Here is a 17,806-nt window from a genome sequence, read left to right on the forward strand (position 1 = left end):
TAGGCAAAATAATACCCCTTGCTCCAGTGACGTCCCAGAACCGGTGAATACATTACCATATATGGCAAAAGGAACTTTGTGGATGTGCTTAAGTGAAGGGATCTTGAGGGTGGTAAGAATATCCTGAATAATGGAGGTAGGCCCAGTGTAACTGCAGGGATCCTTATCAGAGGGAAGCAGGAGGGTCAAGGTCAGAGAAGGAGATGTGACAATGAAAGCAGAGGTCGGCCTGCTGTGGGCCATGAGCCAAGGGATGTGGGCAGCTTTTAGAAGCTGGAAAGTCAAGAAACAGATTCTTCCCTAGGGCCTCTAGAAGAAACTCAGCCCTGCTGACACCTTAATTTTAGCCCTGTAAGACCTTTTTCAGACTGCTGACTTTCAGAACTGTAAGATAATGTTGATATTGTCTTATACCACTAAATTCATGGTAATTTGTTAGAGCAGCAGTGGAAAACTGGTAAAATTCTGACAGGAGCATTCTGGCTGTTCGTTGAGAATAGATGGTAGGGGGAAGGGGCAGAAGACCAGAGGGGAGGCTGTTGCAGTATCCTGGGCAGAGCGGATGGTGGCTTGGACCAGGGTGTGTGCAGAGGAGGCCTGAGAAATGGCCGATTCTGAGCATTTACCACCTTTCTTTTCTGCCTCAAATCCTGGCCCCCTTGTATCTCTTTTTAAAGCCTTATTACCTGAATGTGTCATGAATACATAATAAAGTGAGGCTCCTTTTTTTTTTGTTGGTCTTTGCACACTTGGAGTGATATTAGAAGGAACAGCTGAGATGAGACTGTGGTGATGTCCTCTTTTAGTGTCCATATTTTTTACCCCATCTCAGGTTGCAGACCGCCTCCACCAAACTGCTTTTCATTACATCACTGTGGTGCAGTTTGGATCAGGTGCCTGGCAAAATAACCCTGCACACTGCATGGTTTGTCTATGGCTATGTAAGCTCCTTTCAGAGCTGCCTGGGACAGGCAGGGATGCTTTTTGGCCACCCGTCTGGATGTGATGTTCCTTTTCTCCAGTTGCTGTGGCTCTCTGGCCTCTCTTCTGCATCCTTGCTGTGCACATATCTGTGGGCATGAAAACACTTTGAAGACAATCACTGTCTTGTTTGTCTTTGTTTTGTCTTGGCTGACTAGCTATTCTAGCTAGATAAGCAGCTCTATTGCTCAAAGGAGCTCAATAAATATTTTTGGGATAAGTCACTTTCCCTTGGCTCTAATAAATTTTATTTGCCATATGGATTCAGGGAGCTGAGATACAGAAACCGATATGTATTAAAGAAACTCGGTTTATAGCCTCATGCATCTTAAAATGACAAACACGAATTGAAAGCTTCCTGTGCCACCCCTTAGGTATCAAGCAGAGAAGTGTTCTCTTTAGAGCTCCTTCTTGCCTGTCTTTCTTTTATGCCTGGAGTTATTTCTTCTCATTTTATGACAGGAGGCTTTCTTGGCCAACCCTTAGGTGGCCAGCCTGTGTTTCACAAAGGGAAACAGCCTGTGTTTCACAGAGCCTTCTAGCTTCTAGGCTCTTATAATCTTTGGGACCGATGCTGATTTTTTTTTTTTTTCTCTTTGAGTAGAGATGATACAGAAAGAAGGAAATGACTATTTCCCATCTTTAGAGAAAGCATTCTGTTATTAGTCCAGTCCATAAAAATGCATTTTTTTTGCTATAGATAATTGTAAAAGAATGTAAAATTATAAAAGAATGTAGATAGAAAATAACAGTTTAGAACAGGCACATATAAAAAAAGTTTCAAAGAAAGCAGTCAGTTTTGAACAGGAGTATTCTCAGCAAACTGCCCAAAGTCGTCTTCAAGGAGAGAGGAAACACGCCCTACAGGAAGGCCTTCCCAGTGCAGCAGAGACCAACCCTGGACATGACGAAGCATAGGAAGTGTCTGGGCCACAAGGTTGTTTGGGATGGGGTGTATGATTTGATGTACATCTGGAGTATTGCATTTGATGAGAGAGGCTCTTACCCCTATCTTTGACCTTTGGACCAAGGCACAAACCAAACTGCAGTTTCCCAGTCACCTATGCACAGTACCACCACCATCTCCTTATATCCAGAATCTCCTCCGAGCTTCTTTTATAAGGGACACAGTTCTGTGTTTGCATTCTGACTCTACTGCATAATCTTGCAAGGACTCTGTTTCTTCCCCTGTAAAGTAGGGCTGGTAACAGCATGTACCTAATGGGATTGTTCTGAGGATTAATAAACTAATGTGTGTGAAACACTTCATGTAGTATCTAGCTTGTAATAGGTACTCAATTAATGTTAGCTATTACTATTATCATTATAGTAAGTCTTAAATCTCTAGTCATGAATCTGTACTTATATAAAGCTACATGCTGAGGGTTTATATGGAGATTGTATTAATTTTATGTGTAAGTTGTATAATCCAGCTTATGTATCCTAGAAGAGGAATGAATAATGAATTGTTAAAAATTTTACATTTCTTTGTGAAGCTATAGTGAGCCCTGGGAGGAATAAAGCTCTTAAATCAAATTTTCCAGCTATCTGGACCTGATGAGCAAGTTGGCTTAGCCAAGAGAAAAACAAACCCAAAGCCCTTTAGTATTTGTTTGAATCCCCTAACTTTGTTTCCAAGCTCTCTTGTGAGGACAAGCATAAAAAAATTATGGGAAGAGTTTTTTTTTTTTTCCCCCTTCTATTCTCTTTGGTTTTCTGCTTAAATGTCAATATGTCCCAGAAGCTGCAGGTCACCACTGGGTTTCAATAGGAAACCCCAACTCGGGACACATATTTTTCAATTGTATCAGAATGTGTTCTTGGAGTCAACTCAGGAAATCTTGGAGGCTGAGGGACTCTTTTCTTTAAAGCTCTCCCCACTCATTGTTCTTTCCTCATGTCTTTAATGAATTGCTTTGGCTTCCAACTACATGGACCAGATTATGAAGAATGAAAGAAAATTAAGAAAGGAAGAAGCTTAAGTTATTGATTTAGCTTGAGGAAATTTTTCAGAGATTTCTGACCCAACCCCAGAAAACCCACAATCACCCTAAACCCCAAATGACACTTCATGTTTGGAGACATTCTTCAGCTTTTGGATCGGTACCAATCTTGCTCAGAAAATACCAGTCTATATCACTGAGTTTTATATGGGGACCCTGAATGCTCTGTGGTGCTTCATCATTTCATGATTTTGAGGGTCTACAGCCAAGTGCCTGAGGCTGTTTTCTAAACCACATTTGGTGAAGGACAAAATGCTCTGGAGTTAATTAAAGAAAGACTGTTGTATTTGTTAGTTAGGGATACATACTTGCTGTGATCGCTCATGGATCTAGTGGAAACTTGCTAACTCTTCCCTTTACTCTTGCTTTTATTAGCAGAGCTCATGCCTTCACTACCTAATCTTAAATACTTAGGTGTTACAAATTGTTCACAAACTGATTTTTAGGAGAAGGTTGTAAATGGCTTGTTTTCTTTTGTCTACTGGAAGTGGAAGTTGGGTAATGTATAATTTATTATATTATGATGGAGAAGTGCTCAGATTAGGAGTTGAGTGTTGCCTTTGAGGACCTGGAGTAGAATCAATGGGAATTTGCCAATTTCCATTGAAAATATTTGAAAAATTCCTTCAAGATCTTCTTGGGAAATAATCATATTAATAACTTTAAGACTGACTATTCAAGCTTGAGTGATTTCCTTTTTTGCCCATTTACTACTTTTCAGTTTTTTTAAAAAAAGATTTTCTGGTATTTTCTGTTTACAATGTATTTTCCATCTATTTCCTCATTGAATGATTATAACACATAGAGGCATTATTTTACTGAGGAATCCTAAGTAAGAAGAGGTATGAGTTAAAACGTGCTTGTATAGGTAGTTGCAGAAGGATCATTGACTCTTGTTGCCTCAAGGCCCAAGCGTCTTTTTCTTTCATGAGGACTCTTTCTTTCTTTCTTTCTTTTTTTTTCTTGAGACGGAGTCTCGCTCTGTCACCCGGGCTGGAGTGCAGTGGCGCGATCTTGACTCACTGCAAGCTCCGCCTCCCGAGTTCACACCATTCTCCTGCCTCAGCCTCCCGAGTAGCTGGGACTACAGGCGCCTGCCACCACGCCTGGCTAATTTTTTGTATTTTTCGTAGAGACAGGGTTTCACCGTGTTAGCCAGGATGGTCTCAATCTCCTTATCTAGTAATCTGCCCACCTGGGCCTCCCGAAGTGCTGGGATTACAGGTGTGAGCTGCCCTGCCTGGCCTATGAGGACTCTTTCATCAAACTCATTTTATGGGTCCTAAAAATCTTCCTAACAGGGGAATAACACCTTAATTGAACTTAAAAATTTCTAGCAGAGAGCCAGACATGGTGGTTCATGCCTGTAATTCCAGCACTTTGGGAGGCCAAGGTGGGAGGATTGTTTGAGGCCAGGAGTTTGAGACCAGCCTGAGCAACATAGTGATACCTTGTCTCTACTTATTAAAAAAAAAATTCTAGCAGGATAGTATTATGTCCTCTCATCTTTTAAACTTGTTTCTTAGTGATCTGATTATAATTTTGGATGTTCTGTCTGTATCTCCCCTTTCCAAATGGAAAGACAAGCATAAGTGGATATAGTTTTGTTTTTAGTCATAAACCGGGAGTGACTTTAACAAACCATCAGCCCTACAAGATAATTCTTTTTTTTCAGGGAAGTAGGGAGCTATAGATTAATTATTCTGAAACTGGGTTATTCTTTTTGGTAAATGTTCCCTAATATTTAACTGGTTTATAAGTGATTACTTCCTAAAATAAATGAGGTATCCTCATTTAATTATCTTGGAGAATATAACTGGAAGTACATGGCTTAAAGATAAGCATCCAATGAGTGCTTCATTGCTATCCTATTTGGTTGAGGAAGGCATCAAATTATATTGGATTTTATGATTTTGGGGGATTTAAGGTTATTTTCATCATCCTATATGGAGTAGCAGTTTGAAGGCTTACTTACCTATTTTTCTATACTCTGGAGCAGATTCAAAACAAATGTCTAAGAGATTTCTGCCTCTGCTGATGGCTGTTATCTTGGATCACTAGAATGACAAAGGATGGCTTCCTTCCTATCTAAGCACATGTTTTTGTCAGGCTCCTCAGGTGTCAAAAAATGATGCAAATGCTATTACCAACTTGATTTTCTTTTGGGTCTTGTACTCAGCCAGCAATACAGTGTAGCAGCATTCCAGGTATGTTCCAGGAAGTTCAATATCAAGCTCATGGTCATGTAGTATTTAGTACAGTGAAGTTGATAGAAATAAGAATGATTACTCAATGGACACATAGCTTATGCATTCTTTCAAATATCCCAAAATATATTCTTGGATTTAATCAGATCAACAGAGAATGAGTACAGAGACCCCATTGTAGGCCTCTCTCAATTGTGTCTTGGGATGATATCTTTAGGGATGTTACAAAACATAGCTCCAAAAACCTTATTTTATGTTCTTTATATCAAACAATGACTTCCTTATGAGGATTTCTTAGGTAAATTAATGCCTGAGGCAAGAATTACTAATGGTTGTAATTTTCCTGAGAAACTGATTTATTATTACCTACCAGAACTACTAATAATTGCACTTTTACTGATAAACTGACTTTATTATCTCACAGACTTTGTAAAATAAAGGGCAATAGACAGGCATTCCTTTATTCAGTAGCATTTGTGGCACACCTGGATCAGGTGTGTGGGTCACTGGATTAGCCATTTTTATTATCATTCTTGACTCTGGTTGGTTATCATTCTTCCTCCTGTATCTTCTTCCACCCTACTGTGCTTTAAACATTTAAACAAGTATTTTTCCTCTTGTACATTCTTTTTTGTAAAATTTTTTATTTTAATTTTTGTGAGTACATAGTAGGTATATACATTTATGGGTTATACATGAGATGTTGATACAGACATGGTATATATAATAATCACATCATGTAAAATGGAGTATCCATCCCCTGAAGCATTTTCCTTTGTATTAGAAACAACCCAATTATCCTTTTAGTTACTATAGTCACCCTGTTGTGCTGTCAAGTAGTAGGTCTTACTGTTGTACATTCTTGAGTAGCTGTTTTGCAGACGGTCGTTGTCTGTAAACACTTTTGCAGAGATGTCTTTATTTCCCTTTCACAGTTGATTATTTGGCTGGGTATAGAATTCTAAGTTTCAAAATATTTTTCTTTAAAACTGAAAAGAATCACTCCAATGTCTTCTAGCATCCTTATTGCTGATGAGAAATGTCATATTGGTCTGATTCTTGTGTTTCAGGCTAACCATTTTTTTTCTTTTGGAAGCTTTTGGGATTATCTCCTTGTCCTTGGAGCTCAAAATTTTATGAAGGTTTGTGGGTTCATTTTCATTCATCCTGATTGGTACTTGGTGGCCCTTTCACTTTGAAGAGTTACTTCTTACTCTGGAGCAGGGCAGTTTTCTTCTGTTTACTTGATTGTTTTCACCTATCCATTGTCTATGTTCCCTTATCCTAAGTTTTTTCCCCTACATTTTCCTTCTGTTTGTCATTTTGATATATATTTTGCAAGATTTATACAATCTGATCTTCCATCTTGTCCATTCTACTCTCCAGTGTGTCCAGTAAATATTTTTAATTCTAGGGACTTTTTCTTGTTCTCTGTTTTCTTTGTTTATATTAGCTTGTTCTTGTTTCATGGATGTCATGTCTTCTTAAATATCTTTGAGGTGCTGGGTACGGTGGCTCATGCTTGTAGTCCTAGCTATTCAGGAGGTTGTGGTGAGAGGACTTTTTGAACCCAGGGATTCGAGACTGCAGTGAACTACAGTTGTGCCACTGCATACCAGCCTGGGTGACAGAGTGGTATGCAGTGGCACAATCTCAAAAAAAAAAAGTATCTCTAAAAAAACCTATATATCTATGTATATATATTTAAGGCACTAATTAGAATTAAAAGAAAACCAATCCCCTTTTCTACCTGTATTCAGCATTATTTCTTCTTGTGGAATCCCTCTTTTTTGTGCTCTTGGCTTTTCTCAGCTGCCACTGATTTGTATTTATAAATAAAGGACTAGATAGATTAGTGCCATTGCAAGGGTCTTTTTCTCTGCCAGGCCTCTCCTTTGAACAGGAGTGAGCAGCCTGCTGACAGAGGCTTTTCTGTGGGTTAGTCAGGCGGTCTGGCAAATCCCACAATGGCCTCAGTCAGACAAGCTTTGCTAGGGGCCAAGTTGGCTATACCTGCTGTAGAGGGGCAGAGCTGTTCCTTCTCAGCCTGAATACCCACCCTTGATTTCCCCCCTGATGTGTTGCCTACTCTCTTTGTGGGTAAAGAAGGGTGTGGGAGATCTCAATTGGTTCAGTTATTTTTTTAAAATACTCTGAGGTGGTAATATTATTTATCATCAAATGGAGACACTTTTGAGAATGAAAGGGGAACCTATCAATTATTTTGACAAGATAATAGGTATAACCTGGGCCTGTCACCCTGTCCATAACATACTGTCAATCTTCAAATTTACCAACTCTGAATTTAGAGCTGCTCTGGGCTCCTTGGGAAGAGCACTCTTCTAATTCTTTTGGCTAGAGTTACTTCTGTCTTTTTTCTCCCAGTCAAAATGATCTCATCTGCTTTCTATTTTATTCTCTAGGCTTTCTTCAAAATTTATGAACCTCTGCTAGCCACTACTCTTGTTTTCCAGCACTGCTGTGTTTTTAATTTTAAAAAATGTTTTCTGTAATTTCAGTGGGACCTGAGAAAGAAGGGAGGAAAAAGACATACTCAACTTGCCATCTTAAATCAGAAGCTCTTTTATCTCTTTTAGTCTGCTTTAAACATGCTGGTTTACTATGTTTTATACATCCTTATATATTGCCTTACTCCTTTTTGGAGGTGGACACATTCAGTGATAATTGTGCAGGTGTGAGCTCACACTGGTAGATCATCAACCCCTTAGTGACTAGTTTCCTTTCATTCCTCTTACATATGGAAGGATCCCTGATGCCTATGAAGTATCAGGCATTAGGTCATTGAAGCTCTGAGCCATTCTCACTGGGAATAGTTATGGGGAATTTGTTTTCAGCTTCCTCTTTTTCCAGGATGTGACTTATTGCCAAAAGGTCTTTATATCCCCTCATACACTGTGGTAGCACAGAGAAGAAAGTTAATTCCTACAAAGATAATTTAGGTGTAGCATAGTCAGGTTAAAGACAGAAAACTGTAGGGATTTAGAACCAAAGCCAGTATTTTGCAGAACTTAATGAAGGGATGCTAAATTTTCTGCCAGAATCAATCCAGGAAGACTTAGTTCAGAAAGATGATAATAGAAGTAACAGAGGCGACAATTCAGACTTACTAAGAAGGATTTGGAGGGAAAAGTGAGCTTCTTGGCTGCAATCAGGTTTTGTGGGACAAGAGCAATTTGGATACCTGAAAGAAGATCCAAACTGACCTACCATAGAAACTATTTGGCTGCTTTGGGAATGGGCTAGTCCCTATCCCTGTGGAGTGTGGTTACATGGAGATGCTGGGCAGGATGGTTTCCTTTTTTTCTTTTTTCTTTTGAGATGGAGTCTTGCTGTGTCACCAGGCTGGAGTGCAGTGGCGCAATCTCGGCTCACTACAACCTCTGCCTCCCAGGTTCAAGCGATTCTCCTGCCTCAGCCTCCTGAGTAGCTGGGACTACAGGCACATGCCACCATATCCAGCTAATTTTTGTATTTTTAGTAGAGATGGGGTTTCACCATGTTGGCCAGGGTGGTCTTGATCCCTTGACCTCGTGATCCACCTGCCTCAGCCTCCCAAAGTGCTAGGATTACAGGCGTGAACCACCACACCCAGCCCAGGATAATTTCTATGTGGCTCACAAAGTCAAGATTCTGGTGTTTGGAGTGGGTAAAATTAGGTAGGGAACTATAGAATTCTGCTGTTGGATGTGCTTCATATAAATGTGAAATTTTAGAAGGGTCATCATCTGAATGTATATGAACTAAGCTAAACCCAATTAATGTATAATTAGTATATCTGATTTTTGTTTTGCTGCTATAATCTATAAATTACATGCAGCATACCAGTGGTCCAGGTTAACCTTTTGCCATGCAGAAGGAGCTCTTGCTCCTACCATCCCAGTAACATTTTTTGCTTTCCTGACAGCAATTTTACTACTTCTGGGTTATGGTGGTGTTATATAAATAAATTATCTAGCTTTTTAAGCATTTAGGTTCCCTCACCCTTCAAAGTACCACTTTGGGATTTGATGTTTTAATTCTTTCTTGGGGCATCAGCAAGAAAGAGAGGATGGTGCTTTTTAGCCAGGGTTTGAAATGTTTTCTTCAGGTGGGTGGGTGGTTGAGAAGTTGCTTTCTGGTGGGTTCTGGATTTCAAAGTTACAGGTTAGGAGCAAGCCCATTCAGGTATCATCATCTATTGATGTCAGTCCAGTATTGTTCTTATCAGCAATTAGTTGAGCCACACTAGAAAACAGGAACTATCACAGGGAACTGGCTTTATTAGATAGGCAAGAAGGAAACCATGCAGGTGGTTACTGGACAGACAAAATACCCTAAAAATGGTAGAAACCCATTCATAACCAAAGACAGGGTGTCATTTGTCAGGGGCAGTCCTTAGAGGTGACCTTCAGTCTTGGGAGTTGAACTACCAGGGCTACAGAGAGATTCCGCCTGGACTTTTGGAAAAAATTTGTTCTTACAATTCATGGTGGGTGCTAAAATATATTCCTTCCTTCCTTCTCTCCCTCTTCATTTCCCTCATTTTCCTCATCTCCCTTCTGCTTCCAGCTCTTCTTTTCACTTTCCTTTTGCTCTTCCCTGCTCCATCCCCAACATGTGTCTCCAAGTTACTTTCCACCATGCAGTCTCCTTTATCTCTCTGGTTGTAAGTGCCTTCTCTAAACTCAGACTCTTACTGCAATCCCTCCACCTTTTACCACCTGTCACCTACCCAGTTGGAGTATTATGGGATTAAGGGAATTTAATGATGAGAGGGTCAAGTCACTCGCCATGAGAGTCCAGCATTGACATCTAGTGGTTACCTTGCTGACTCTTTTCTCATAGCTTTCATCATTCCATCCTAAATCTTCGGTCAACTCTGGAAGTAACTCTTCAGTAAACATGGAGCAAGAATTTGCTACCCTTACTACAAAACTTGTTCTGCTGGTGTTTCTGGGGCACTGTCTTTTCTTGCCCTCTGCAAATTTTTATTCTGCACTGTCATGATCTTTGGATTTATTGTCCTTTTTATATTATTATTTGTACTGGTGTTTGCATTTGCTTTCAGAAGAGATTTTATTCTTTGGTCACTTCCAGCTAAGGGCAGGTCTCAGTTTCCTGATTATGTGTCATTCTTTTTAGTATGTCTGGGCTGCTTACAAATATCACCTTTGGTTCTATGACCATAAAGTCAGTGACCTCACTGGCCACTTCTGTATGGTTTTATTTGGCTATGTTATATTTTGTGACTTCGTAGCAAAAAACCCCACAAAACATTCCTTGCCAGGATACATTTGACTTTGTCAGCTCCTTCTCTTAGGAACCACTTGAAGTTAAGAGAAAGGGTCTTTGCAGTGCTGGAGGGACATAGAAATTGGAGACACATAATGTTTTGCTTTATGGTTGGCATCAGGAGGACAGTGAGAAACATTGTAGCTTTCCATTTTGGGACTTTCCAACACGTGTTCCAACATGTACACTGGAAAAAGCCAATGCCCTTCAAATTTGAAAGAAAAGAATTCTTGCAACCTTAACAACAAAGCAACCTAAGTGATGTTGTTTTAATGAGTTATTTGTTTCTGTGAGCCTACAATTTAATTTCATACCTGATTTCTCTCTCTTTAGAAATGGAACGGATAGTGAAAGCCAATGACCGTGAATATAATGAAAAGTTCCAGTATGTGGTGAGTAAAACACACATAACACATACATACTGGAATAGTTCTTATCTAAAGACAGTGGGATGCATGTCTTCTAGAACTGTATGACTTCACCAAAAATTTTATTCATCGGCCCATTTTAACAGCAAGGTGCCATATGTTTCCATAAATACAGATCTTAGTAATATTTACAAACTAATTATCTCCCACTAAGAGTAGTTGGCATGCTTATTGTCATGGGAAGATGATAAAATCTCTTCTTTCTCAAGAATTGATGTTTAGCTCAATTTGGTACCCATCTGGTTAGTAGAATACATAGGAATAATATGAAAATGGACCTTTTTGGTAGCACTTGGGGATGGATGTAGTGACATTAGCTGGTGGTTGATGAATGGCATTTGAGGGATTTTCTCTAAGCAACTCAGGCTGAATGTGGAAAAATATATGTAAGATAAAGTTCCACTCCTACCATTCTGGAAGACAGTATGGCAATTCCTCAAGGATCTAGAACCAGAAATACTATTTGACCCAGCAATCCCATTACTGGGTATATACCCAAAGGATTCTAAATCATTCTACTATAAAGACATATGCACATGTATGTTTATTGCAGTACTAGTCACAATAGCAAAGACTTGGAACTAACCCAAATGCCCATCATTTGGGCATAGACTGGTTGAAGAAAATGTGGCACATATACACCATGGAATACTATGTAGCCATAAAAAAGAATGAGTTCATGTCCTTTGCGGGGATATGGATGAAGCTGGAAACCATCATTCTCAGCAAACTAACATGGGAACAGAAAACCAAATACTGCATGTTCTCACTCTTAAGTGGGAGTTGAACAATGAGAACACAGGGACATAGGGAGAGGAACATCACATAGCAGAGCCTGTCGGGGGCTAGGGAGCTAGGGGAAGGATAGCATTAGGGGAAATTCCTAATGTAGATAATGGGCTGATGGGTGCAGCAAACCACTGTGGCACATGTATACCTATGTAACAAACCTGCACATTCTGCACGTGTCCCAGAAGTTAAATATATATATATACACACACATACATATAAAATATATACAAATATTTATATACATATAAAATATATATATATGGCTGGACTGGGTGCAGTGGCTCATGCCTGTAATCCCAACACTTTGGGAGGCCAAGGTGGACAGATCACAAGGTCAGGACTTCGAGACCAGCCTGGCCAATATGGTGAAACCCTGTCTGTATTAAAAATACAAAAGTTAGCTGGGCATGGTGGTGGGCGCCTGTAGTCCCAGCTACTCGGAAGGCTAAGCTTGGAGAATCACTTGAACCCAGGAGGTGGAGGTTGCAGCGAGCCAAGATTGTACCACTGTACTCCAGCCTGGGCAACAGAGGGAGACTCCATCTCAAAAAAAAAAAAAAAAAAAAAAAAAAAAAGAAAAAAACAGATAAATTTCCCAGGTCCTGAATGATTGTATTTACAGAATGATTACATGTGTGAGCTTGAGGCTTGTACTGAACAGTTTATTTTAAGTGAGGATATTTTTCATTGATGTGAGGAATATTTATTGAATGTCTACTAAGTGACTGGCACTGTCTTAGGCTACAGTGGTGAACAACTTCATGAATGACATCATGGGCCTTCATAAAGTTCTTATTCTTCTGTGACTCTAAGTTGCTACCTGGAATCTTTTATAAGCTCAAAGATAGATAACTGATAGAGTTGTTTCTGTAGGTGATATGTGGCCTGTAAGACCTGTTATATAATTGCATTTACCAGCACATTTAATGAAAGAAAGTCTCAATTCAAAGAGGGGTTTGACGGCTATTAAAGCATAGAAATATGAGAGTCCCAGGGGCAAACTTTGGCAGTGTCCATTAGGCACCAGCTAGAGGAGAGAGAATGTTGGTCAATGGAGTTTTTTGTGTGTTGTTCCTATTGGCAAATCTTTCCCATATATGGAGATGGGTGCATTGGGCTATTATAGCTTGATTAATTATTAATTGATTAGTTAACATTAATATGTATTAATATTTAGGAGAGGTAGCTAAAATTTCTCTTTTTTCATGCTGTGCTAGTCATGCAAACTTGTGTTTATAATTTGATTTTCAATGTAGGTTTCCCTGTAGTAATTCAATATGCCATCTTCATGACAGATTTCTCATTGTAGAACAGTATACTGACACACTCTGATTTTATTCATCAATCTTGTAAGCTTGGTTAAAGTAAGTCTGCTCTTGAGACAAGAAATCCTTCTCAGGAGGCTGATAAACATGCTTCTTAGCTTGGGAGAGGGAGGGGCTATAATTCCCCAAGGTGACAAATGTCACTCTGTATGGCCTCCTGACATATGTTCATTCAGCCCTCCTGGTGAACACCAGACTTGGCCCCATGCCTTTCCATCCATTCTACAGCCAGTCTTTTAACTGTAGAGAATGACCTCTGAAAGTCTTGACCATCAAGTCCCAAATCAGAGAACTAGATACATGTATATTTAAGACTTTGAGAAAAATACCCAGTAATAACTAATCTGCTCTGGGATAATTATGCGTTTAAGTACTTGGCTTCATTTACTTGTTTTCCAATATATAACAAGTATTTTCCTTCTGTGAGTTGTAACCCTATAAGGAAAGCCTTATTATGTTTGTGCCTTGTAAAATGATATGCTCTTTTCAATTTGCAATTATTTTTGCTTAATTAATGGAATATTGCAGACTCACAGAGAAGCATGGGGAATTACAACATACCATTTGCCTACCACCCATATTGAATAGATGTTAACAATTTGCCATTGCTTCAGATCTTTCTTTCTTTTAAGAGTCATAAAATGCTAATGATATAGACATGATTTTCTCTTGAGCTTTCATGATATTGAACAAAAGCACGCACATGTGTGGCTGTGGCTGTTTTCTGTTGGGTTTTCCTAATAATGACGAGGCAGTAGAAGAGTACCCCGTGGCCACAGCAGATTGAACAAGGTAGCTCCGTCTCTGAGTTAAAACATACCAAGATGGGCTGGGTGCAGTGACTCGCGACTGTAATCCCAGCACTTTGGGAGGCCGAGGCGGGTGGATCACGAGGTCAGGAGTTCGAGACCAGCCTGGCCAATGTGGTGAAACCCTGTCTATACTAAAAATACAAAAATTAGCCAGATGTGGTGGTGTGTGCCTGTAGTCCCAGCTACACAGGAGGTTGAGGCAGAAGAATTGCTTGAACCCTGAAGGTGGAGGTTGCAGTGGGCCAAGACTGTGCCACTGTGCTCCAGCCTGGCAACAGAGTGAGACTCCGTGTCAAAACAAAACAAAACAAAACAAACAACAAACCGAGATAAAAACAAAATCCACTATGGAGTGGCAAAACTAAGAGTGACAGCAAAAGTGGAGAAAGAAAAGCTACAGAGCAGAGAGGGGCACAGATATCCCAGAATAAAGGACTTCCATTGTGGCTTAGAGGGAAAGAGTGCCTGCCATGCTCCTAGAAGGAGCATGGGACCCCCCACTACACCTAGGTGGTGTTGCCTTGGTTCGGGAACACCCAAAAGGCTGACTGGCCATGCAGTCAGAGGGCTGTGGAGCCTCTCTCAGCTTCAGTCTATTCTGCTATATGTTGGGGATAATCAAAGCACCTATTTAATACAGTTATTGTAAGGAGTAAAGTAGAATAAAATACAACCACCCTGTGAGCTAGTCTAAGTAGAGCTGGGGTTTGAACCTATGTCTATCTGATTTTAAGCTTTTTTTTTTTTTTTAAACCCCTAAATGGAATATCCTTTTAAGAAAGGCAGCATTCTGGTGTCTTTTGCTCAGTCTTGCCCAGCTCTAAAGAATATCACTCCAAATGGAAATGAATTTGGAGACATATCCCAGGGAGAATGCTCATAATAATTAATAAAGATAGTGATAATGATAGCTTAAAACAGGTAGGGCTCACCATATGAAAGGCATGGTTCTAAGCACTGTACTATATTAAACTTATTTAATCTTATAACTAGTCCATGAAGTACTCTTATTTCTTACTTTTTAATTATATTTTTTAAATATATGAAAACATTAAGCCATTGAGATCTCACTTAAGTGACTTGCTCAGGGTCACACAGATAATAGCTCACATTCGTACGGCTTGAACGCAGCTGTGTGCCAGGTACTTTGAATGTATTTCAATCTTCCATAAAACCCACTGAGATGAAGATGGGGCTCCATTTAGTAACTTGCCTAAGTCATGCAACTAAAAGGTAGCAAAGCTGGAATTTTTTTAAAAATTATACTTTAAATTCTAGGGTACATGTGTACAACGTGCAGGTTTGTTGCCCATGTACACATGTGCCACATTGGTGTGCTGCACCCATTAACTCATCATTTACATTAGGTATATCTCCTAATGCTATCCCTCCCCGCTCCCCACACCCCAGGACAGGCCCCGGTGTGTGGTGTTCCCTGCTCTGTGTCCAAGTGTTCTCATTGTTTAATTCCCACCTATGAGTGAGAACATGCAGTGTTTGATTTTCTGTCCTTGCGATAGTTTGCTGAGAATGATAGTTTCCAGCAAAGTTGGAATTCTAATGCAGATTGGCCAGATTCTAAAACCTATATTTTTTTTCATGATGTTATGTGGCTCTTTTGAGCAATCTTGGGAAACAGACAAAATACAAACAAAACAAAAAACCAATCAACGAACCAAACAACAACAAAACAAACCCCAATTACTTTGCCTTTCCTCACATAAATACTGGTAAAGTTCTTATATTCTAAAGACAAAGGTAGATAAAGGAGATACACAATTTTACAATGTGAGGCTAAGCATGACCTTAAATATTACCCTGGGCTTTTGTAGGTAAGAATTTAGGAGAAAAATTTACAGATAGCTCTGATAAATTGTGCAATTTCCAGAAACATTAAACCCGGCCAACCAAACTTTTTTTCCTGGAAGGCTTGCAGAAGATACCTCAATACCTCGAGAACCTTCATTTATCAACAAACTCTAAAGCTGCAAATCACATTATAGGACATAGCACAGGCTTAAAAATGATCAAAAGCACTTTTGAGAAATAAAAGGTTTAGAACATAAAAGATAAGGTTAATGATTCTAAGTCAAATTAATGTGTAAATTAGACATGGTATTGTGAGAACTGGAAGGTAAAAACATCAAATTACAAGAGGGATTTAGACTGCCAAAATGTGTAAGACAAAATGGGATTGAAGAGGGAGAGTGAGCCAATTGCTAGAATTATAATTCTCATTAGAAGGGAGTTCAATGTTTTCTTGGTTAATAAAAGGAATGAATAATAGAAGTAGAAAACAGCTGTATTAAAATATGTTAATGTTAATAATGGTTAAAAGAAAAATTTTGAGTGAGTCAAACAGTCAGATTCGTTCCTGTTAAAAGGATTTCAGAGTGAATGGTAGAAGTGATGAAAACAGTTGAAGTTGTATTAAAATGTATTAATGTTAAAAGATGTCATAAAAAGTGTTAGCTTAATTATAGCTATTTTCTGATTTTGTTTGAAAGTTCAAAAAAAATGATGGAAAGCACTGGTTCCCATTGGTTCTTGTTCTCTCATTCTCTGTCACATAGGCCCAGGCATGGTCTATCCCCATTCAGTTCTCTTGAACTTTAACAGAATTTGAGAAGGGAGATGAACTCATTTGAGTGATGAGAAACTTATCCTGCCTTAAACTCAGAAACTTCAGTAAAGCCAAAACACTTAATAAATTTTATCTGGATATATTTAATGCACAAAGGTAGATGGGCAGTTTTTAAAGGAATTTTTCCTGAGTGGAATTATTGATCCCGTTTAGGAAGTGCATAGGCTTATGTAAATTGATGAAGATTTAACCAGCAGTTTTACATGCTTAGAAAGAAAGAGTCCCACCTAAAAATTATGATTCTAATGCTGTAATTTATTCCTAGAATCTGAAAACACCTTGTTGATATCCTAGTTATTGGATGAAATCTATTGCTGCTCTCATGATGTTTTGTGGTTGGTAAAACAGTGCCCATTTGGATTTTCCAAAGTGTTCGTTCAGTGCAGCCATATGGTTGAGTGCCTCCGACTCCCAGCAGCCAGTGCCACAATCACACCACTAAGGCTCCCTGCAGCATGGACTCCTTGTATTTCCCTCCCGCCCATTTACACAGGACTTTGTACGTTTCCACAGTCAGCAAACTTCTCTCTCCTCTTAACTCAGAATCTAAGTGGTTGAGAGTAGAGTAGAAAAACATGGTTCACCATCATTCTCAGTGTGTGAGCCGAGATGGTCACTGGGCCTCTTTAGGCCCACGTCATAATAATGTATCTGTGTTTCTCTGAGAAAAGACTGGCTTGATAGGAAAATTTCCTGTTCCTGTGTGTGGGGTGCATAGACCATTCATTGTCCCCTTTTATTTAATAGAAATAAAAATAATTTTCAAAATTTAATATTCACAACATACCTGTTCTATACCTAGCAACATGTATGTTTGTTGCCTTTTCCTCATTTATTTTCCAAAGAATGTTTGAGGCAATGTGCAAAAAGCATATAAAGCTCAAAGGGATAACAATACATGAAGAAGCTAGTGTAGGCAGAGTAGGTTTAGGTGGGCCCCAAAGTGCATGCTATAGGACCTGCCTGCTTAGACTAGCAGTGTGTTGAGTGCTACTGGAGCTATTAAGAAAGGGGGTACAGGCCGGGCACGGTGACTCATGCCTGTAATCCCAGCACTATGGGAGGCTGAGGCTTACGGATCATGAGGTCAGGAGATGGAGACCATCCTGGCTAGCACAGTGAAACCCCATCTCTACTAAAAATACAAAAAATTAGCTGGGCGTGGTGGCGGGCGCCTGTGGTCCCAGCTGCTTGGGAGGCTGAGACAGGAGAATGGTGTGAACCTGGGAGGCGGAGCTTGCAGTGAGCCAAGATTGTGCCACTGCACTCCAGCCCCGGCGACAGAGCAAGACTCTCAAAAAAAAAAAAAAAAAAAAAAAAAA

General features: G+C 39.5%; 1 protein-coding gene across 1 annotated transcript in view; it reads left to right on the plus strand.

Annotated features, from left to right (window-relative positions):
• The window catches only part of LOC108523656 (probable phospholipid-transporting ATPase IM), a 261,994-nt gene that overhangs the window by 18,865 nt on the left and 225,323 nt on the right, over window positions 1-17,806 (plus strand). The window contains 1 exon segment of the mRNA XM_017864379.1: window positions 10,817-10,875. Within this exon segment, the coding sequence (XP_017719868.1) occupies window positions 10,819-10,875 (57 nt within the window). The 5' untranslated portion in view covers window positions 10,817-10,818.

The sequence above is a fragment of the Rhinopithecus bieti genome, unplaced genomic scaffold (assembly GCF_001698545.2).
Source record: "Rhinopithecus bieti isolate Rb0 unplaced genomic scaffold, ASM169854v2 scaffold_76035, whole genome shotgun sequence".
Classification (NCBI taxonomy): Eukaryota; Metazoa; Chordata; class Mammalia; order Primates; family Cercopithecidae; genus Rhinopithecus; species Rhinopithecus bieti.